The sequence below is a fragment of the Papilio machaon genome, chromosome 11 (assembly GCF_912999745.1).
Source record: "Papilio machaon chromosome 11, ilPapMach1.1, whole genome shotgun sequence".
Taxonomy (NCBI): Eukaryota; Metazoa; Arthropoda; class Insecta; order Lepidoptera; family Papilionidae; genus Papilio; species Papilio machaon.
In genome coordinates, this window is record NC_059996.1 from 3,302,193 (window position 1) to 3,325,497 (window position 23,305).

Consider the following 23,305-nt stretch of genomic DNA (forward strand, 5'->3'; position numbering starts at 1 on the left):
ATTTCAAAGATTCGAAAACGCAGTTTCACACGAGGTCAAAACAGTAAGGCAGAGCAGTAGACAGTCCAGTACTACTATTGTTTTAATCCATGACGAAACAGAACGGTTCGGTTTTCTTCAATGAAATGACAAGGATGCAAGGGTTTCAACACTAGAAACATGCAAAATACGCTCTGCCTTACTGATTTCCTTCGTGTGGAAATAGTATATAAGCTTTAACCGGCGGAAGTGCGTTGACACTAAACAAATGATGACGTGACGCACTGCAGCGACAGATATTAATGTTGCAGACTATCAATAGACTCGCCGGAACAAAACTCAATTTGCGCGCTCAATAGTTCCATCAAGTCAAGCCGTTTTATTATTTAACTAAGTTTGTCGGTTTGAGCCACAAATTTCGCCAGTCACGTATCCTGCGTACTGTTAACAGTGTAACAACTAGAAGCATGTAAAAATGTTAAATTACAGATTTCGAGTTTTAAAACTAAGAAGAAAAAAAAAGACGAAGAAATTGATAAGAAATTTAATCAGGGGTGGAAATTTTTAAGTCTGACATCATTTGATTTAGTTTAACATTAAACTAAATCAAGTGATGTCACGCAATTAATTAAAAAACTAGCTGTCGCCCACGACTACGTCCGCGCGGAATTAAAAAAATCATAATAAGTAGCCTATGTGTTCTTTCAGGCTATGATCTACATCTGTACCATATTTCGTCGAGATCCGTAGAACCGTTCTGGAGATACCTTCAAAGAAACATCTATCCAAACATTCGCATTTATTATATTAGCAAGATAAAGCTTATTGCTTTTGTCATAAAATGCTTAAGTTAGTAAAGATTTTATATTCATATTCGCTTCCACAAGATGAAATTCTCATTTTGATCCAACTGAAACTGAAAGGATGATAATAAAAGAGTCTAGTTGTAATTAGTCTAACAACATCTATCCATAACTATATAATAACCATTTTCAGAAGTGTAATTAAGAATAACTGAAAATGTTTGAAATTAATACAACGTGTAATCCCTTGATTACGTTTTTGTAGCAAATGACTCGAGCTATATCGGATCAGTTCACGTCACTGCGCGATGTTCTCTAAGTGAGCAGTTATAACAAGCATCGATTTAATTTTTTTCCACTACATCTATTCATTAAGTCCTTAATATTTCCAACTCATTCTCGACTAAGGCAAAACCCACAAATTACTGAAGAGCTAACAGAAGAATAGACAGAACATGACATTTTAAATACAAGTATAGTAGTAACGCATCAAGCGTTGCAAGTGCCTTTTTTTAGATCATAAACCCTCGCGATTAACCTCATATCCTACCGAAGATTTGTCATAATCTGATCAATATTAAACATATGTCTTTTTAGATTATTTATGTATGTGCAGTCGGACCTGGATGAGCTAGAAACTTCTATAAGCGAGAAAAAATATATCGGTCCCTTTGACTCTTGCACATCCAGGTTAAACTGTATATTATTCAACATAATAAATTGAGGTCGAGCATTCAATATTGAAATTAACGTCAGAAATTACATCTTATATTTATTATATATTAAACAAAGTATATATTAAACAAAATATTGTGTTGTGCAGACGATTTATGCTTCAATAATTTTAAATGTGAATCTCCAATTAGTATTTGAGAAGTTTGCAAGACCATGACAAGTTTGTGCAATTCAGTAGAAGTTGTTTGCAACTAAAATAACACGAACTGTTATAGTTAATTGTTGTTTAAAATGAGACACATTAGTCACAGATGAATTTGTTTTTAATTAAACAATATATAACTATATAATAAGTTTATAATATAGGTATATTGTTTTTTGTTTTTGAAGTGCATGCATTCCAAATTTAAACTTACAATTTCATTAATGTTAGTGTCAGAGGTGGAATGGAATGTTCTCAAATATCACTTTTATTCTTTCTACTTTTTTTTAAATTCAATATTATAAATTCAAAAAGAATTTGGTATATATATTTGTAACTAAGTATAATTTATAGATTTACATATATGCAAATAGAAACAATAACTTCTATATGTAGTAAGTCAATATAACCTTATTGAACATTAACACAAAGAGCTGTGATCTTTAATGTTCCGAGTCTCATAAAGACTTTATCTGAAATAATCAAGCAGTTTATATTCAAAGCAATTGATATCTCAACAAGCGCAAATACCTATCGGAATCAGGTCGCGTATATCAATATATTTATTTATATTTAGCAAACTTCGATTACAGGAATTAGGGAGCAGTGGTAATGACCCAATAAAGTTTCCGCGTACAAGGTTCATTACAACCCACTGACCTGTATATTCCACTGGACAGGCTATAAGCCGTGGTATTTTGTGTCTATTTGATTTATGCCATTTTGGCGCTGATTGTAGCGGGTTAGTAGCGGTGTTGGAAACTCGAACTAATAATAGACATAGAATTAGTCGACAGTAACTTCAACTGACACTTTTAATACGAAACAAAGTAAAAGCTGTAATTTCCAAGCAGTGTACTATTCAGCGTACATATATTAAGATCAGTGTTACGACCAGAGGAATGAAAATAAGTCAAGTGCTAATAAAATGCAAAGCCAAATAGAGCACTTAAAATAGTCGAACGTTTTGTGAGGCTTTATTAAGTACATCGAAAATTTATAAGACAAGAAACCATTTGTAAAAGAGGTTTGCTGAAATAAGTAGCTTGATTTTATAGCACGAAAATAGTTACGCGTCTAAAAGTTTAAAATAAATTCAATTAAAGTTATCTTAGAAAAGACATGGGTTAAAGTTTAGATTATACAAAAATAACAAATACACTTTCTCTTATCATTCTTTTTTATTTTTACTTACAGTGTAAATTAGAAAAAAAAAAAGTTTTCTTTTTGCAAAATAAAAAAGAAAATTAGGTGTAAATGTAAACTTGCGCGAAATCATTTTCTTTTTCCTATTATTGTTAACCACGGAAGTGTACATTGTAGTATGCAATAGAGATTTTAATTTTCACTTACTGATATGTTATTTCTTCATGTTATTAAGTTTATAGTAATCTGTATGTTGATATAGTTATAGTCGAAACAACATTGAAGCGACCACTACAAGTGCATAGTCGAATTGGCTCTTGTAACGGTAACCCATTTTGATGGATTGCCAAATTGCGTGTCGTGTCATATTTATTGCTTCGATACAATGAACCCTGTATTAATGAACAAAAAAGAGAAAATTAGAAAATATTACATAGCTGTCGCCCGCGTTTCCGTCCGCCCGGAATTAAAAAAACGTAAAGCCTATTTATTTGGTCTTCCAGACTATGTTCTACTTCTGTGTCAAATTTCATCAAGATCCGTTGCGCCGTTCCGGAGATATTTTCTAACAAACATCCATCCATCTAAATATTCTCATTTATAATATTAGTAAGATAAGTAAGATTAATATATTAAACATAACATAAACAACAAATTCATTTAAGATTACATTAAATTTTTCGTTTTTGCTTTGTTTCTCTTGATTCAAAGACTATATAAGTTGCTTGGTTTGATTTGGTATGTCAAACTTCAAGCACCGTCTCGTAACCGTCCCTTATAAAAACAATAACGCATAATGAAAATTATTGTCGAGTTACACACCATTAAAGTTTGACATAAACTTTACGACGTCTATTAAATTTAACTTTATTGTGAAGTATTATTACTAAGTTATAGGTTATGTATCGTTAAAAAGTTATTATCAAATTAGAAATGGTTTTGTTAGCTGAGATGTATAGGCCAGGAGTACAGTCTAAACGTTAACGCCAAGATAATCAGACTAGAGCTATTTACATTGCATTTGTAATTTCTAAATGGAATGTAATTTTGAGAAAAAATTTTACCCTCGTGTCAGACTGGTAAAGTTAAATATCAAAGAAATACAAAGAAAAAAGAAACCATTGTCTCTTTTCGTAAAACGTATAAGCGATAAAGTAACAATTTAATATGTACTAGCCCGCATTTCAACAGATGGGGATGACATCGAATCTAATATTTCACTACAAATCTTGGTGTCGCGACGAAGCGCCTGTAAGTTGTTTTATTATCCCCTCTATATCAATTTTTCTTGAATAATTCAACGGTCGACGAAGATTTTTCAATTTTCGAACAATGATATGTCTCGTTAGAAGCTCGCTCGACACATCGTTATTAAAATATCAAGTAAAGTCGCTTTGTCACTTTGCACGCGACGTATTTGTGAAATAACAATAGACAGACACCAAGAGACGAAATGATGTTAAAGAGGTTAGTTTCCACAGTCTGCGAGGCTTAAAAAATCTATGTTTTTTTCATATATATATATTTTCTGGCAGCTGATATCGTCAGAACATGTTAACGATTATAAAACATTGCAAAATAATTTCCTCAGTCTATAAAAACATATAACATGTAAAAATTTAGGCAAGTAATAAAACAATAATGTTAAGTGCTAACCACGAAAATGCTGGATAAAAAAAATACAAGGGAAAGCGGAATTGAATGGAAGATCTTTTATTTTATCCTCGTTTTTCAATAAAAACACAGCTTTAACAACATAATTTCCCAAACCCTCTTAAATGTGTTATGGCAAAGACTACTTTATACCTATTTTGTATTTCAATCCAACTGTACAAGAAATGTTCAAAAGTCAGTGTTAAAAAAAGTTATGGACTTTATTTTGTAACTGGATGTCAATAAAAACTGACTAAATTCATTGACTGTCACGCTAATGACATCTCTTAAATGTAATAATATCATAGTTTCGACAAATTATACAGAGATGGGTTCCACCTGTTGCGCCGGTTCAAATTAACTCTGAAGAAAAGTTGTTAGAGAACGTATAAATATTAATTTTATATCTTTGACCGGAATATCTATTAAAATAATCTTTCTATCTTTCAAAATTATACTGTCACGTTTTATTCTTGCCTTCGTCTCATCTCAACTTTCGAATATATCTTAATAGTAGCTGTAGCCCGCAACTCCGTCCGCGCGAAATAAAGGAAAACTTAGTAAGTAATCTTTGTGTTCCTCTAGACTATGTTCTACATCTGTGTCAAATTTCATCAAGATTCATTCAGCCGTTCCGGAAATACCCTCGAACAAAAATCCACCCATCCGTCCATCCTTCCATTCATCCATCTAAACTTTCGCATTTATATTATTAGTAAGATTAACTAATTTTGTTTTACAATGAATGAACTAGCCCTTGACTTTCTGATATTGAGTAGTGATGTTCCCTAAAGCTCTGACTGAAATATTAAACTGAAAATTAAATTAGGGTACGTGTGAGCTAAAATTACTAATTTAATTACCCTATTCGCGCACGACGCGCTTGCTGTAATTACCCTACTCTTTAAGACAAACAAATCATAGTTGGCGGAAAAACTGAGGTTGACAACTTGTTCCATTCATTTGCGGTACGTACAAGTAACGACGGTTCAAATCTTTCGAACGTGCGATGCATCAACCACAAAAGGATCAATTCCAGTCCTATTTTATAATTTGTAGACTTTCACTTTGCCATTGTAACAAAACACTTAAACTATAATATTTCCTATATGCACGATAACACCATTCATTTTTGTACTGAGCAACATAAAAGGTAAATTTGCTTAATGGATGGAATATATCGCTCAGAATTTGTGTTGAAGCGTAACTTAATAAAATTATTTCGCTACTGAAATTTCGATGCAATCGGTTTGCGCAGATTGAATATTAATCAATTACTTTTTTTAAATTCAAAAGAATTCATGCAACAATATAAATTGTAAAAATGAGGTTATTTCAACGACGTAGCAGGGAACGCAAAAGAGGGGGATATATTCTCTTTCTGTGCATCTAATCCTATGATAATTAAAGGATCGCATCGCATATGCATTTGCGGAAGTCCACGGGTAGCATTTGTATCGCTATTTCGGCGAATTACGGTAGCCATTTGATCGTTTGCCACCTTACAGTATTGCATAAAACAACTTAGTCAAAATTATTTATTTAGACTTTTTAAAGTTCATATATAATTTAAATATTTTGATTAAGAGTTTTCTCTTAAACTAATTAGTATTTTGTTTCATCTGCTAAATGCTACGTTTCCAACGTAGTTTAAGTGTTTGTATACATTCATTTTTTAACAATGACAAGTAATTCATTCAAGGATAAGCCTGTATAACATTGTGCTAATTTTTATATACACTAATATTATAAAAAAGAAAGGCTTGTTTGCATTGAATAGGCTCCGAACCACTGAATCGATTTAAAAAAATCTTTCGTTGTTAGGAAGCTACTCTATCCCAGGGTTACGTACGCTATTTTTTTTTAATTCCGCTTGGAAAAATTCGTGGACAACTGCTAGTGATAAATATATTAATTGAGAGTTTAGAAGCAATATTCGCGACTGTATCTTTTAGTTACTAAAAAGTTTTATCGAGTTTATAATTTGATAATTTTTATATATCGAATAACTTACGCAGTTCAATGACTTTTCTCACAAACAAGAAAATTTCTATTTGTGTGCAAATTTATGACGGCTGCATCTCATTCCAAAAGGATAATCCTTCATGATACAAAATTGATATATTTTATTATTTTTACTAAATAATCGAACGCTATTTTTATTTTCGTCTATAATAAAACAAACAAAAACTTTATACAACTTTAAATTTTCGTGGTTTTTACTATACTGTTCGTAAGAAACGGGATGCTTACCACGACCGAACCCTTTCGATATTTTGGTACTTTCTGCCGAAATGTCGGGAGCTCAAACAGCTTAATCGTGGTATGAATACCATTTCTTACGAACAATATATTAACAAACATTTTGTAAGATAAATTTTGATCAATAGAAAAGTCGTTGTTTAAAAGAAAGAGGGTTTAATTTTAGTATGAAATTCATGACATGTGACCCAAAAGAATTCTTTCAAAATATTTTATAACTTATTAAAGTTTCTAGTCTCAGTTTTTAGTTGAAATTGTTTAATGAAATCAAATAGTGCAAGATTTTACTTAAGTTACTATATGTTTAAACCGACGATAACATTTTATAAATTTTCATTAATACGATCATCTTTGCAAACAATGCTTTTAAGTTGAAAGGTCTTGTTAAATTGCATTGAAAACGAGGGCGAGGCATTTCCCGTGCGCCGCGGGAATCTAACCTTAATATACGTAACGTTTCCACACCGGTAAGAAAATAAATGTGACTATAGTACAGTTGAGCGTTTAATGCCTCTACCACAAAGAGGCGAAAGTCATCCAGATCCGAAGCGAAACAAAACACTATATAATTGGCAGAAGGACTCTTATAGCAAATGGAATGAACACGAAACGAAAGCGGTTCCGAGGGCCTAGCACTAATATTCGTGTGAACGTTTTTGTAACGATATCGACAAAATTTGCAGTGCAACCAACCGTGTGTAAAATACACCAACAAATAACACTTTCTCGCAAATTTTCATGCTAAGCCTCTTGTATTGTTTGCATATGTTTTGATAGCCTTACATACGTCACTTTTCTATGCAATGGTACATAAATAGACGAGCTGTCTAACGTAATACTGTCCTGGGTTTAGTTGATGCAGTATAAGTTCAGCGCACGACTGTAGAGGGACATCCTTGTATAGTTTTCGCTAAGCTTACGTAAGTCAATGTGCTAGAGGCAAGTGAAACCGTTGCTTCACTCTAGGACATTGTAAATGCAAAGTCTACAACCAGTTATGTCCTTACACGCGAACTTGTCGTTAAGGAAAACCCTCAATGTTTATCTGCATTTACACAATGTTCCATTCTTATCTTCATATTGTGATTAATATGGGATCTATTTTAATCAAGCTAGTACAATTTTCTTAAAGGTGCAGTCAGTCAAATGTTTTTTTTTTTTACGACAGTAACAAAACCATCGTTTTTAAATATAAAAGACCTTCATTGACATGTTTACTTCAATTTAATAAATGTATTGTTCGAAAAGAAGCGTTTATAAGATATTTATATTTATGTAATAAAATACTCTGTATAAATAAATAATTAGAAGTGGCGGAACCTTTTCACCGGCCTTCCAAACGTCAAATTTGTTTATCCAAGAAATTGCCTCTAATGGCGCAGCGTATTTTGTACCTTGTACTTGTAAAAAATATACTTTTATTTTTTATACTTCCCTTTCTATGATGGTTATTTCAATTGAACTCATATATTTAAGAATTGTAGTCCTTATTTTATACTGCGGAAATAGTTATTCATGAAGTCAATATTTAAACAACTGTACTATCGCGGTTAAATTGTTGAAAATAAATATTGTTACACAAAATAATTTATCATCATAGTAATGTTCGATAGAGCGTCGGTGGCTCAGGGGTTAAGCACTTGATTTGCAATCTGCAGGTCCTGGGTTCGAATCCATGTACTAGTGTGTTTTTCGATTCTCGATTTACATATGTACATTTATACGGCGTTCTTACGATGAAGGAAAACATCGTTTTGCAACCTCCACATATCTGAGAAGAAATTCAAAGATATGTGTGAAGTCAACAAAACCGCACTGAACCAGCGTGGTTAACTATGGCCTAGTCACATCTAACTTGGGGTAGGCTCCAAGGCCCTCAGTGGGGACGTATAGTGAGCTGATAATGATAGTAATGTTCAAAATCAGAGATTTCAACATAGTCAATATTTCTAATTCTATACATATGCCACCTACTTTAGCAACATAAACATACTTTTGCAATACCGCTCGTAAACATTTTATGGCGCATCAGCGGCGCGACTATTGTTAGTTTCCATTTGACTTTAGGACGACTGTACACGAAATTAAAAGAATTTAGAGAAGAAACACAAAACCTTACAACTCTGTCATTAAATACAAAACTGCTGCTTATATTTTTTATGTAAAAACAATAAAAAGCTGTTAATGAATAACATATGTTTTGAAATCTATATTCAATTTAATTATGGATAATTTATTGATATTAAGAATCCAAAAAACTTGTTAGGTGATATGGAAAATTTGCCTATTCCTTACTGGTGTAAAATCGTTGTTTGTTCCACGAAGGGTTAATTTTTGCGTTTGTTGCACGCATCTAGAATCATGTGTAATGAACCTTATTTGCGTATGCACTTCAAGTGAGTGAGCGTTCGATGACGCTGCTTTGAATACTAATAAAAATTTGCGAAGTAAACAACATTTGAATTCGTATCTTTAAATTTCGAAAGAAATTGAATGAACCATTAATTTACGAATGTCGGTAACACTAGTGTTTTTCAAAGTTGTTATAAAGGTATTACAACAGTGAAAACTCTCCTAACCACAACAATGCTAGACACACTGGTATCCAAAATGGAACCTGAAGCTAATGTTGCTGATTTCTTTGGCATTTTAGTACTTTATTTTTTATACTTATAGTCATTATCGGTTACTTAAGAAGCCTCTTTTAACACTTAAAGCGTTGGTTTCTGAGATCAAGATCTTTGTATCAAACATACCGTCATCCATGTCATCATTTTTGACAAATTAGAGATAGCAATAAGGTTTAAACAGAAATCTTAGTCTCAGAAACCCACGGCTAAAGAAATAAATTTTATGAATTTGGGCTGTTTATACATTAATTAATTAATATCACAATGCTTTTGATTTCAATACATTTTTGTCAGAGTTGTCGTCGGTACGTCGCGTCGCTATCGGATAAAGTATGTCGTTTGCGGAAAACTCCAACTAAATATAGTCCGGGATTATTTCAGACGCGTCGTGTCGCGCACGCCGCTCCAGACACCAATCCAAACACATTACCGACGGCCGACTTAACGTTAATACGTTTTTAACTCTACTTTTTTAACTATTGTTTAACATTAAACTTTTATAAGTTATAAAATATAATTATTATTACTTTTATTATGTGAAAGTGGTTTTGTGTAAAGTTTAAATATTTATTAAGATGATTTTAAAAGTGCTATTATTTTTATTATGTACGAAATGTATACTGTCGGAAGTGTTTACAATTGGTTAGTAATTTTTATTGATACACTGTAATACTGTAATCACATTATGAATTAACAAATCGACGTTTGTTTTTTGTCTCTTAAACTGCTGAACTAATTTCCCAAACGTTTACTATTAAAAGCTACGTTAACCAGACCCGACAATCTTTTTAGCGTTGTTTTTTGTTTTTCTTTTTAAATGTAATAATCTATAGGTAGGTTTAGGTAGTGTTTTAAATAGTGAAATTATTTTTAAATAGAAATGAGTAACCCTGCTTTCGTTGGTTATCAGACAACGAATAGACTATGAGTTCATTGCAATTTTTTACCTTTTACCATAAACATTTTTGATGATAGCTATTCTTATACAGGCTTTCTAAGGTACATCAGAAATCTGGCTTACGTCTATTAATATTTACGTTCTTCCAGGAGGTATCTTTTACTCAGACTCAGAAGAACTGAAGGCGGCATTATCTGTAAGCGCCAAACTATACAACTTCGAAATATCGATTAAGGAAATCGCAAGAAATGGTACGATACTCGAACTCAATCGTCATGTATGCGAACTAGCTGAGGTGAGTCAGCAGCAGTTATTCAAAAACAATAAACCTTATAAAACTAAAAGGCACTCCAAGGAAGTTTTCGAAACGATTGACAAAGTCCAGCTTTTAAAAATCCGTTAAACCTTAGTTTAGGCCTGTAGTATACAGTCTTGATGCTATGTTATGGCCGTTAGACTACTACATTATCGCCTCAAAAATAACTTCGAAATAAGTTGAATTTCTTTTTAATATTTATTATGAATAGTCGAATTTTTTATGCTCTTTAATTTCAGGAGAGTGTGATAGGTATAATAGATGGTACAGGAGGTCAGTCTACTGAATTCATTCAAGCTCTATGCGATATACTAGAACTGCCACACGTCACTATAAAACATAATAATATTAAAGAAAACTCTTATATACTAAATTTGCATCCCAGTTCAATGGCATATGATATGGTAAGCAACTATATCTATACTATATTAGCATATTTAAACACTAAAGTAATTGTCGTATGATGAATTAATAGTAAAGAAGTAGGATGATTCTAAACAAAAATCAATAATACAAGATTTTTTTTTAGAAATTACATTTTAAAATAAAAAGATATCATATTTTCAAATAATAACACAGTATTTTATAAAACGACATAGTATACATGCATTTAGAAAAGAAACAAAGATATTATCATAGTGAGCAAACAGTCTGACTCAACTTTATCATTAAATATTAAAGAGACATTTTGGAACATTACAGGTAATGAAGAAATTGGTAGCCCGTAAAGAATGGGAAGAATTTACAATACTTTATTTGAAAGGCTACAGTCTAATTCGCACAAACAGTTTGCTCCAATTAAATACACATAATGATAGATATGTCGTAACTCTAAGAGAATTAAATGGGAATGATTACAGGTAATTTTAATTTAGGCACATAGTTTCATTTATAGTACAATACAATATAGAGTTATACATTCTTAAAATATTAAATAAATTAGAGATAATAATTTTGAAATTGTCATTGTAACAGTTTATAGTGAATAAACAATAAAAGTAATATTTATTTTTAGAGACGTTCTTATCAGTGCCAAAGAGAGTGGATACGTGAATTTTGTAGTAGATTGTCCTCAAGAAAATGTTCCTATAATTTTACAACACGCCCAAGAAGTTGGTTTGTTAGCTGATGAGCATTCATACATATTTGTGTCTCCAGATTTATTCACATTAGATTTGGAACGATATAGATATGGAGGAGTTAATATGACCGGTGAATATTTTTTTTTTCATTATTTTCAATAACCCCTAACAGTATAAACTCTTTGCACGGGCGTATCAATCTAAAATGTACATATTCTACAGGGCTTAGATTAGCAGACTTCGAAGAAAATGAGGATTTATGGAATTTCGCATTCAACTTTAATAAGGAATTCGTCTACGCTCATGAAGCAGATCAACTAACAAGTGAAATATTGTTAATACATGACGCTGTTCTTATATTTTCTAAAGCAACTGAGAAAATGAAATACGGGCTCAAGAGACCTGAAGGTCTTAGTTGTGAAAACGGCACTTCTTGGAATCATGGATCTTCACTGCTAAATTTTATGAAAACTGTATGTAGCTTGCTATTTATTTAATATTAACTACTAGAAATAAAAATAAAAAAACAACTTAAGTAGTTATGTGTTCTTCCAGACTATGTGTTACATCTACGCCAAATTTAAAAAATCATCCATGCATCCATCCATCCTTCTAAATATTCACATTTATAATATAAGAAATTCTAGATCACACCCGCTATTACATTCGAGAAATAACCAAAAAAGTCAAATGCTTTGTTTCAGAACAAGGTAGAAGGCTTTACACGAACATTGACTTTCAATGGCCATGGTGACAGACACAATGTTATATTTGATGTATTGGAATTAACACCTGCTGGAAACATAACGGTTAGTAAGTATACACGTGTATGATCTAGATCCCTACTACCCCTAGGGGTATACATTAATATTCATATACTAAGAAGCAACAGCTTGTTTAATCTTCCCTTAATTCTTTATAATTTTCAACATCTTATCGTTAGTAACTGAAATCTTATTTCTTTTAGATCGGTACATGGAATAACAATAATCTCACAATTTCTAGGCCAATTTTAGCGGGATCAGATATTGTTGAAGAGACAATAATGAAGAATAGAACTTTTAAAGTATTGATTGCGACGGTAAGCCTTTTTCGAAGTTACCTATTTAAATTTAAATGCTACCCCAGAAAAATTAACGCAACTTAAATTTCGTTAGGTAGTATTGCCACGGGTTTAATTCTTTTAAAATTAGTACAATCTTACCTAGAACTAGGCAAATGTCTCATGCCAAATACAATTTTTTTTGCATTTTAAATTGTACAAATTCATACGGCTATCTTGACCAATTATAGTGTATGCTTATTCTTTGTCAAAGTATCTTACAACGTGTGCGAATAAATATTAATTAAATTACAAAAAATGTGTATGCTGCTAATTTTTATAATTTCAGTCAGCTCCTTACGGATACGTGAAGGAATCATCTGACCAATTGGAGGGAAATGATCGATATGAAGGCTTTACTATAGATCTAATAGAGAAGTTATCCGAAATATTAGGATTTAGCTATGAATTTGAAGTAGAACTTGAGTACGGTACAAAAGATCCTCAAACACAAAAGTGGAATGGAATGATCTATCAACTGATGGAAGATGTAAGTAAAGAAAAATGAGTAGGTTAAGTTTATTTTTATAAATCAATATTTTTAAAATTTGTAGTAGTTCCACCGCCAAGGATATCGGAATCCTTAAATGATAATAAGTTTATTTTTAGAAAGCCGACTTCGCAATATGTGATTTCACGATAACGTCTCTAAGACAAAGTGCAATAGACTTCTCTACGCCATTCATGTCACTGGGTATAGGGATTTTGTACAAAACTCCCAGTAAACAGCCACCCGAAATGTTTTCTTTCATGGCAGTATTTTCCAAAGAAGTAAGTGAAGTGTTTTATACGCCATGAATTTTTTCTGCTTACCTTCTACTAAAACTAATAACAAGTTAATACATATATTAATGTTACTAAGAATCTAGGCTTAATAAAACATCATTACAGGTATGGTACTATATGGTGTTAGTGCAACTTGGTCTTGGAGTAATCATGATATTTGTCGGACGTATTTCGTACAAAGAATGGCAGAATCCTGTCCCATGTATAGAACAACCTGAAGAACTGACCAATCAGTTTAGCTTTGCTAATTCTGTTTGGCTTATTATTGGTTCAGTTATGCAACAGGGATCTGAAATTGCTCCGATGTGAGTATTAATTTGTGTTACAAACTTTCTCTTAAGTGTGAATGTACTTTTTTATTCATTTGATCGAGTATTCAAAATTTGTAAGGACAAGTCGTTTACAGGATGCTTTAGTTAGAGATTCATTAAATTTTTACATGTTTCTGTTTGTTTTAGAGCTTTAGCTCCACGTATGATTACAAGTGTGTGGTGGTTTTTTACTATGGTCATTGTCGCTTCGTATGTGGGAACCCTAGTGGCTTTTCTTACGGTTGAAAAAAACGTTTTACCTTTTGAAACTTTGGAAGAACTTTACAAGCAAAAATCAATTTCATACGGAGCCAAGAGAAAAGGATCAACTTTAGGTTTCTTCCAGGTTATATACTTTTTTAATTTGGTTAATTAAGATATTTAAATTTAAATGTGGAATGTTATAATGTGGTTTTATTTTGTGGTTATAGCATTCACCAAATCCCATACTAGCGGGTATGTACAAAAAGATGGTTGATAATCATTGGCTGGTAGCTACTAATGATATCGGTGTGGCAAAGTAAGTGAATATTTCATTACAGTGCAGGTTAAGAATAAACATACAATTACTCTAACTTCCACTCAAAAAGAGCAAAATATCCCAAGTGATTCTTGAGTGTTGCAGTAATTTCTTTTTGTTTGCAACTTTTACTACACTAAAACTTTTGATGATAATCTGACGTATTGATTAATTGTTTCCAGATGTGAAAATGAAACTTATGCATTTTTTATGGAATCTACATCGTTAGAGTACTACAAAGAAAGACATTGCGATTTACTTCAAGTAGGTGACTCGTTTGATTCGAAAAGTTATGGTATTGGAATGAAAAAAGGTGCGTAATTTTTTTTTTTACATTTAATATTACCACGTCCGCGTCCACCTCTCCGTTGATTAAAGGTAGGCAACGCATCTGCATTTGCGGATGTCTGTGGGCAACGATCGCCTCGCTATTGCGGCGTATCCAGGTGGCCGTTTGCTCGTTTGGCAGCTTTTGATATAAAAAAAATCTTCCAGGTTCACCTTACAAGAAATACATTGACTATGGTTTACTAAAATTAAAAGAATCAGGAGAAATACAGAAATTGAAAAATATATGGTGGAAGGAGAAACGCGGTGGAGGAAAATGTGGGGTAAGATTTCAGATGTATTTAAAATTACTATTATACGTATAATTTCTAAATCTGTTATCTTAAATAGAACTAAATTTATCCAATTGTATAATTCAATCCAAACTACACTTCTTAATACATTCAATTGATGTTTCTAAAACTTGAGTTACAATCAAATCAGAAAGTTTTTACGACTTTTTACTTACATTGATTAGAACAGCAAGTTTAGATCCCTTTGAGCCAGTTTTATAACATTTTTATTTTATTCGTCAGCAAGATATCACCTGTGCATTAAATTTGATCATCAAACTTTTGTATGTAAATGTTCTAAATTGAGTTTCGAACACTCATTACTTGAACATTGCCTATTACTATTGTTTGCGTAGGTTGAAACTGTTTAAAAACAAAACTGTTCATCTGACGAAATTAATTTTCACCCAAAGGTCTTTTAAAATTATATTTATGATATACTTTCTTGTTAAGTCATATTTATTTAAAGCAAAATTGTATATAAACCACACATACTGTGGTAAGATATCATAAAGGTTTTCATTGTGAAAATTCTTTTACAATTAATGTAATCACAAGAGTTGTTACTAATTTAAATTAAAATAATTTTCAGATAAAACGGGATGAAGAACAAAAGCAACTCGGCTTGAAAAATATGTTAGGCGCCTTTGTTGTACTGGGTGTTGGCTGTTTAATTGGACTTTTTATATCTATTATTGATATGCTCTGGGGCGTATTTAAGCGCACAGTTAAATATAATGTAAGTATAAATTTAACAATTATGCTTTAGGCGATAGCTTTTAAACTAAAAAACTCTTTAAAAAATTAACAACTCAATAATTATGATGTATTTATAATTCGATTAAATCAAGGAACAATATTTTTTTAAGTATCAAATTCTATAAGATACAGTATATTTCACGAATACAGTACAGATAAATTTGTATGCTAAAACATTGACTTTTCCCAAATTTAAACAAAATAATTATATGTATCCGTATTTCGGTTGTTGCTTTCTAAAGTCGTTGTGTATTCATAAAATATTTTAAAAATTTCAGACAACGTTCAAATTTGAGCTGATAGAAGAGTTGAAGTTCGCATTAAAATTCAGTGGTGACATCAAACCTGTGAAACGTCACCAGAAGGCACAGGGCAGTTCTGATTCTTTAGCGGAGGCTGAAGCCAAGGATGAAATCAAATCATTACGCTCTATTAAATCTGGCAGATCTACGGACACTAATAGGACACATCGCTCGCATAGTTCCAAACATTCTGGTCTTAGTATGGCTTTCGCTAAACGACGTGAATACAGCTGATTTTTTAAAGGAGAAAGGGACAAAGAAGCAGCGTGTCGCAAAATATTAAAAGTCCCCAACAACACCAGAGGAATTGCTGATGAGTAGGCGAGGTGCGCTTTATTCTTGATTTCTTGTAAAAAAAAACAGACAAATATTTGATGTCACTTGTTCAGTACATAAGTAGACGTAGTTGGCTTTTATTATGTTTATTTATTTGCATGTCTTGATATTTTTTTCTTATTATAACATTAATGCTTTGTATAATTGTGTAAGAAATAAACTTTAATTTTTATATTAATATGATCACTTAATTTTATTTCATTATATATTTTAAATCAATAGTGAATATGTAAACAATGGTGAATAGTGAAACGGCGTTAATATAGAAAATTATGTCGAAAAATGTCTAATTTTAATGGTTTAAGTAGAAAAAGTGATTAATGTATATCATTAGGTAACCAGTTAAAGTATATAAAAACTAAATAATACATAAAATAATAAACAAGTGATATATAAGAGCATTATTTCAATGTCTGCTCGAAATGGACACCGACCTTTGCGACCACAATCTTTCTCCGCGAGCCCATTAGCCATATAAATTGCACGACAAAACTCACAGCAAGGGTATGATTTACATCTAAAACAAATTTATTAAAAAAAATCAAACCCTACTCAAATTGATACTCCGTAGTATAGCGGTGGAAGCATTTAACAGTTTAAAGGCTGATTCGAATTTATTTTCAGCTCAGGAAAAGATTTTGTGTGTTAATGGAATCAGATCGCACTACTTTTATGGCATTATTAAGCAATAAAAACTTAAAAAGGTTGGTTTGAAAATGAATTATAAATCATCCATCGACGAAATATTAGACGTTTATATAATGTGTATGTACAAATGTTCGTTTGTATTGCGATATTTTTTTTCGCTAAGAAAAGATTTCTTTCCTGCATAGTCTTATCTTCTTTAGTATTAACATCAACAGATAGTCGGATACATACGAGTATGTGTCACGACCTGGTTAATCAAGTGCGTGTCGCACAAGGATGTCAATTTGCTAATTTGGTGGCGAAATATCTGCACTCTACCAAATAGTTTATTATGATCAGGGAATAAAAAACATTTTATAAATGTAAATATTTTTTATTTCTGTGTAGCAAACAACCTATAACTTTCTTTCACTTTTGTATAATGTGTAAATAAATAATGGTCACTTTGAGACATACGAGTAATCTTATACTGACTGGCATATTTGATTTAAGTTGCAATGCTAAGATAACTAATAGCCAAAAGCATTCAGGAAAAGTATAAAGCAAATTAGAATCGTTACTAATTTTAATTTGCTAAGTAAACTTTCTCATTCTTGCTATTTGTATAGCGTTACTTTGACGTCTGCTGTGAGCATTATGATTCGAATGTGAAGATCTTTCGGAACGCGGGGTTGGTGCGTGATCAGGTCTGTTATCGTCTCCAGTGAATTCCACATCACCACTTTTATCATCATCATCATCCCTCTTAGGACTTTTAGATCCTGTCGACTCCCGATGTCGTACTGGCTTAGTATCCCCACTGAAGCTCAATATGAATTTTAATTCAGCAATTAGTTCATCTTTAAATGATACCTTGAAAATAATTGTTTCGCATTAAATACTGTATGTATTGTAATTAAAAACATTTTTTTTTCAATATATTTCTTACCTTATGTGTACGTGATATCATCCAGACATCAAATATCATTTCAATAAAAGCGCAAACGACCGCTAGAGCAGATCCCGCGACCAGTACAATGAAAACACCACCGACATTAGCTAGCACCAGCGGCTGAGCATCACCACTGCTTGCATCGTCATCCTTATGATAAAAATATAAGTGTTATAAGTTCTTGAGATTTTATACTAGTTGAAGTTGGTGGTCATCGCAACCAATCAACGTAACGTATTTAACGTGAGGTGTTGTCGCCTTGCAAGATTGGTAATGGTGATCTGAGATTAGGCTAAATAAATAATGAAGCTCTTACCGCACACGCGCCCCCACCTCTTTTCTCCTTCCACCACTTATCTTTCATCCTTGCCAATTTGCCTTCTTCTTGCAATTGTAAAATTGATTCACTCATAGGTTGTCTGTAAGGTGAATCTAAAAGGAAACGGTTTCAATATAGTTAAATACATTATTATGTGATTAACAACATACAGGTACAAATACATACTTTTTTTCATAGCGATGCCGTACCCCTTATTATCTAGCAAACCTCCTACTTGCGCTACATCACAATTTCTTTCAACCATGTATTCAATTGAAGTAGATTCCATCAAAAACGCATAGTTCTCTTTCTCGGATTTAACCCTTAAAAATAATTAGTTTTACTTAAAACAACATTTTTTCTGCTCTCTATAACCTTTAAGATTAAGATTTCTTTATCAAATAAATTATTTGATAAGTATAATAAGAAAAATACCTTAATAGTCCCTCATCATTTGTTGATGTCATTAGTTCAGGATGTTCGTCCATATAGTGATACATTTTTTGATACAGTAAATTATCCGATTCCTAAAATTGACAATTTGTGCAAAGATTCATTGATGATTTTTAAAGAAATTATCTTTATTAATTTTATTTCTTACTTTGAAAAAACTGAAAGTAGCACCACCCTTTTTTGCTCCGTATGTAATGCCATAAGGATTGCTTGCTAAATCTGATACAGATTTAATAGCATAAAATTTAGACTCGACCGTCAGAAACGCAGCTAAATTTGCGGTATATGACGACACCATAATTAGTGTAAAAAACCACCACATACTTCCTGCCATTCTTGTAGATACTGCTCTAGAATGAAATTTAGGCTACGTTCACAGCTTTGTTTTTCAAGTACAATACATGTAATTAATAAAAATGTCATTTACATGGGAGCAATTTCTGATCCTTGTGTGAGTACACTGCCCAATGTAAACCAGAAAGCATTAGCTAAGGTAAATTGATTATCCAATGTTTCGGGTTCTTCTATACAAGGGTATGGATTTTGCCACTCTTCCGGAGCAAATCTTCCTAAAATAAATAAAAGGACGGACACTCCCACATAAGCTCCGGCCAACCAACCCCAAACCTGAAACACATATTACTTAATTTGAATATATTCAATTTTAATTATAATTAAATTTATAAAATAACAAACCTCTAGAGAAAAAGGAGAAATAAACGAAAAAAGATCTGGCGGTTGTTTCGTTGGCTTTTTATACAAAATTGTAATACCTAGATTCATGAATGGGCTTGTAAAATCAACAACTTTTTGCCTCGCGGCAGTTATTGTTAGGTCTGTGATAGCGAAGTCAGCTCTCTGCAATACAAATGTACAATCGTCAAATAAAATCCTTTTCATTTATTATAATATATTCAGTGTAGTAATTACATATTTATAAAATATTGAAAATTTACACCATCCATAATTTTTTCCATCATGCCAGTCCACTTTTTCGTTTTGCTGTCGTACGATCCATAAACACCATCAGCTTGGATATCAAAAGTATAGTTAAATTCATTCATTTTAGCTAACTCCTCTATGACTTCTATTCCGAAACCTTCATAGCGATTATTTCCTTCCAGCTTATTTGAAGATTCTCTGAGCATTCCATACGGTGCACTCTAAAATTTAAGAAAATGAAAAATATAAAATTTTTTTTAATTTACTATGTCAGTATACTCGTATTATCATATTGTAGTGGGTCATCAACTTAACATTTTAGATATGCGAATCATTCAAAACTACAATAGTAATAAACAATGAAATCGAGCTCACCAAGGCGGTAAGTATAATAAAATGTTTGCCTTTCATTGAATCGCTTCCTTCCTCTTCAACCGGTGGTATAACAGTTCTCGTATCTTCATATCCGTCTTCAGCATTCCAAGTACCTACCTAAGATTGAAAAGAAATCTCTAATTTAAAGGGGAACTAATTTGATCAATATAAATAAAATTGTGTTAATTCACCTTTTCGAACCCATGAGACATAACTTCGAGAACATCAACTTCAAAGTCAGATCGTAAACCATCTTCGTCAAATTTTATAACACCTGTCATTCCATCGATTTCCATCTAATAAAAAGTTAAACACTTATTACCTGTTAATAATTCTAAATCAGAAGAGAGTTTTGTATTACTTACAGTTCTCACGAAATTTATAATACTTGATCCAAAATTCCACGTGTCCTGATATTCGCAAGTAATGTTGGAACCTTCCTCAAGACCTATCGTTTTCAAAGCAGTAGTATATAAGGACACTGCGTCATATACTAATGCTAAATTAAAACTAAGTGCTGATTCCGGAACAGCATTTTCAATTTTACCCTCCGATAAATCTGTAACTTGTTCATTTAGCGATTTTATAAAATTTTGAATGTTCTCTGCACTTTGATCAAAAAATCGCACACCTAAAATATAAATAATATTATTATTGAATGAAGATGAGGAAAATTTACATTGCAAAAGTTTGTGTTAGTATTTATGGGAACTGCGCTTGGAGTATAATAGATACAAGATTATATCAAGGATAAGTAGAGACTAGTCAATAATAATTTAATTTCGTCGTCCGAAATTTTGCAAACGAAATTAGGGTGACAAATCCAGAAGCTGTATCTATTAAAGTATAAGCAAGAAGCTGAATCTGTTATTTAACTATCCGGACTTCAGTTCCTTTTCTTATATAGCAAGGACTACTATCATGAAAATTATTAATACAGACCCCATTTTATTTAATTTATAGTAACTAGTATTTAACTCGGTCGGCAATAGTACATTGAATTAAAACGATTGTACCTGTAATGTTAGAGCCTCCGTGTTTAAATAATTCAATATCAATTGTGTGGAAATCAGGATTCATTATTATGTAGCTATGTTTGTCTGACATAATTCCAACTTGTTGAGCTTGTAAAAGGATTTCAGCTAGATTTTCTTTACCGCTTATTACTAAGTAATTAACTGAACCAGACATTTTTATGCTCTTTAATTGTATTCTGAAAATAAATAAATTCTGAATAAAAGTGAGGTATCCAGAAACACAAACAACAAAATTCCTCAGCGCACTGTACCATAGTATCGTCGCATCTTACCATTAATTTTGTAACGGGTGTGGAACAAGCATAAAAACTATGATTTTTACCTGTTATCGTCGCCATCCGGTAGTTGGACAACTGTCATTCGGATGTTTTCATCTGTTACTAAATTCTGCATTGTTAAAATGTTGTTCAAAAACGGTAAAAGCTCAGCACCTTCATAAATAATAGTAAAATCTATCCAACCTTTCATTTTGATAATATCAGCAAAAACCTAGAAATTAACATAGGTAGTATTACTATAAATGAAACAGTCAATTCTTATTTTAAAGTATAAACGATACTAAAATATACCTGAGAATATGCTATGTGACTTGGGTATAAATTTATGGCAGACCAATTTCGATTTTGTGCCTCTATGAACTCTGTAATAATTTGCGGCAGCTCCAAGTAATCGGCTATGGACTGCACATGTTGTAATGAAGATCTATGAATAGGTCCAAACACACCAAACACGTTGCTCTGACAACAAAAGGAATGTTATCTTAATTTTTTTCTTTATTTGCGCTATTTACAAACTCTTTATTTTGATTAATCTTACTTCTAGAAGAGAGCATACTGCATTTTCTGCCTCAACAACATCACCTGGTGAAGTTCTGATGACATTCGGTACGAATGGATTCTCCTGATTTTCTGACGCTGCTTCTATGGCTACGTTAAAAGCAGCCTCATATAGAAAACTACCATCATCGAATATTGCTCCTGTCAATTCATAATTTTATGATTTAATTTTATCAATATTATTGTTTAAAAAATAATAAGCCAATACTCACCAATAGTTCTATCTGCCAAAGCATGTTGGAGTAAGGAAATAAACAAGTAGAAAACACTTTCTTTTACAAAATGCATCTGTACCGTAGCATGCTATTTGCTAGTAATTATTGATTTTTAAATATGTCACACTATCAAAGTATCCGATCTGCGTAGTTGCAGACGGTAAAACTAACAGACAATAATTTTAGAACCTGCTCTTCATTTGCAACATAATTGTGTCACACATTCGTACTTGGCATGAACTACAAATAGGCAAAGTGCCCTAAATCTTATTCTATGCACTTTTGTTTAAGAGGTTAACTCCAACACGACTTCTTTAAAAATTGGACCCTGATTACCGGGCCGGGATTCATCTTTTTTATCTTAAATTCAATATTGTTGCGACCTAGAATGTGGATTTTAGAACGTTTATAATAGCCCATTTTTTGCCTTTGCTTTGATAATCAGCGCGTAATCTTATATTACAAACAGTGCCATCTATCAAACGATTTCTCAACTAAAACAGATTTCGCAAGTCCTTCCTTTCGACTTTCTTTAGTAAACATGGAATATAACCAGATGGCTGGATAATACAATTGCATCATGCATTAAAAGGTTATTTTTAATTCAATGAAGACTCCCGTTTTAGAAAATCAAGATTATTTAAAAAACTAACCTTTATCAAATAACTTTACATAGATAAAATACATCCATGACTTTCAGTGATGCATTTTAAGTAAACCTGACATAAGTAACTGATAATAATAAGCATGATGTATAATAATTAGGAACAAAGATAAAGAGTATTTGCAAATAAGACTGAATTAAAACTCGGTAAGTGATAAAACATCAAAATACTAACCTTCAGAATGAAATCAGTATTGTTGTTTTAACAAAGGTCAAGTGGCCATCCTATATGTGAACTATTCTAACATCGATATATTCAATGATTTTATTACCACTCACGGATGGGAATTTTCATCTAGAAACTTCTTTAATTACGCCCACGCCTCGGGATTCTTCCACTTCACAATACGTGAACAATTTAATAAGAAAATACTTTCTCACATTTTAATTCGAATGGTTATAAAAGGTAAGTATTCTTAGAAAAAGTAGATTTGTTTACATACATAGAGAGGAGGACCATAAAGTGTGGAAAGCTTTGGAGAAGGCCTACGTCCTATGAGAAG

The 23,305-nt window shown here is 32.0% G+C and overlaps 2 protein-coding genes across 3 annotated transcripts; one reads left to right on the top strand and one right to left on the bottom strand.

Moving 5' to 3' along the window:
- The first annotated feature begins 9,909 nt into the window (after positions 1–9,909).
- On the top strand, positions 9,910–16,442 carry LOC106713715 (glutamate receptor ionotropic, kainate 2). The gene is made up of 17 exons (XM_014506565.2): positions 9,910–9,992; positions 10,398–10,543; positions 10,804–10,968; positions 11,267–11,424; positions 11,580–11,776; positions 11,869–12,119; positions 12,351–12,455; positions 12,614–12,727; positions 13,038–13,238; positions 13,358–13,519; positions 13,640–13,839; positions 13,993–14,191; positions 14,277–14,365; positions 14,548–14,678; positions 14,861–14,976; positions 15,578–15,724; positions 16,023–16,442. Exons 1-17 carry the CDS (start codon positions 9,926–9,928, stop codon positions 16,278–16,280), a joined length of 2,706 nt encoding a protein of 901 aa, XP_014362051.2. The 5' UTR covers positions 9,910–9,925; the 3' UTR covers positions 16,281–16,442.
- Positions 16,443–17,442: 1,000 nt separating this feature from the next.
- On the bottom strand, positions 17,443–22,380 carry LOC106714336 (glutamate receptor ionotropic, kainate 3-like). Of its 2 annotated transcripts, XM_014507363.2 has the most exons (17): positions 22,136–22,380; positions 21,904–22,064; positions 21,657–21,824; positions 21,410–21,576; positions 21,067–21,263; positions 20,416–20,681; positions 20,242–20,346; positions 20,051–20,167; positions 19,690–19,896; positions 19,430–19,591; positions 19,161–19,360; positions 18,882–19,083; positions 18,716–18,807; positions 18,467–18,603; positions 18,278–18,393; positions 17,959–18,111; positions 17,443–17,882 (listed from the first exon to the last, which is right to left on the bottom strand). In XM_014507363.2, the coding sequence occupies exons 1-17, from the start codon at positions 22,209–22,211 to the stop codon at positions 17,604–17,606; spliced, it is 2,805 nt and encodes a 934-aa protein (XP_014362849.2). In that variant the 5' UTR covers positions 22,212–22,380; the 3' UTR covers positions 17,443–17,603. The 2 variants fall into 2 exon arrangements, with proteins under 2 accessions (XP_014362849.2, XP_045536086.1); XM_045680130.1 differs by lacking the exon at positions 21,904–22,064.
- Between the last annotated feature and the right edge of the window lie 925 nt (positions 22,381–23,305).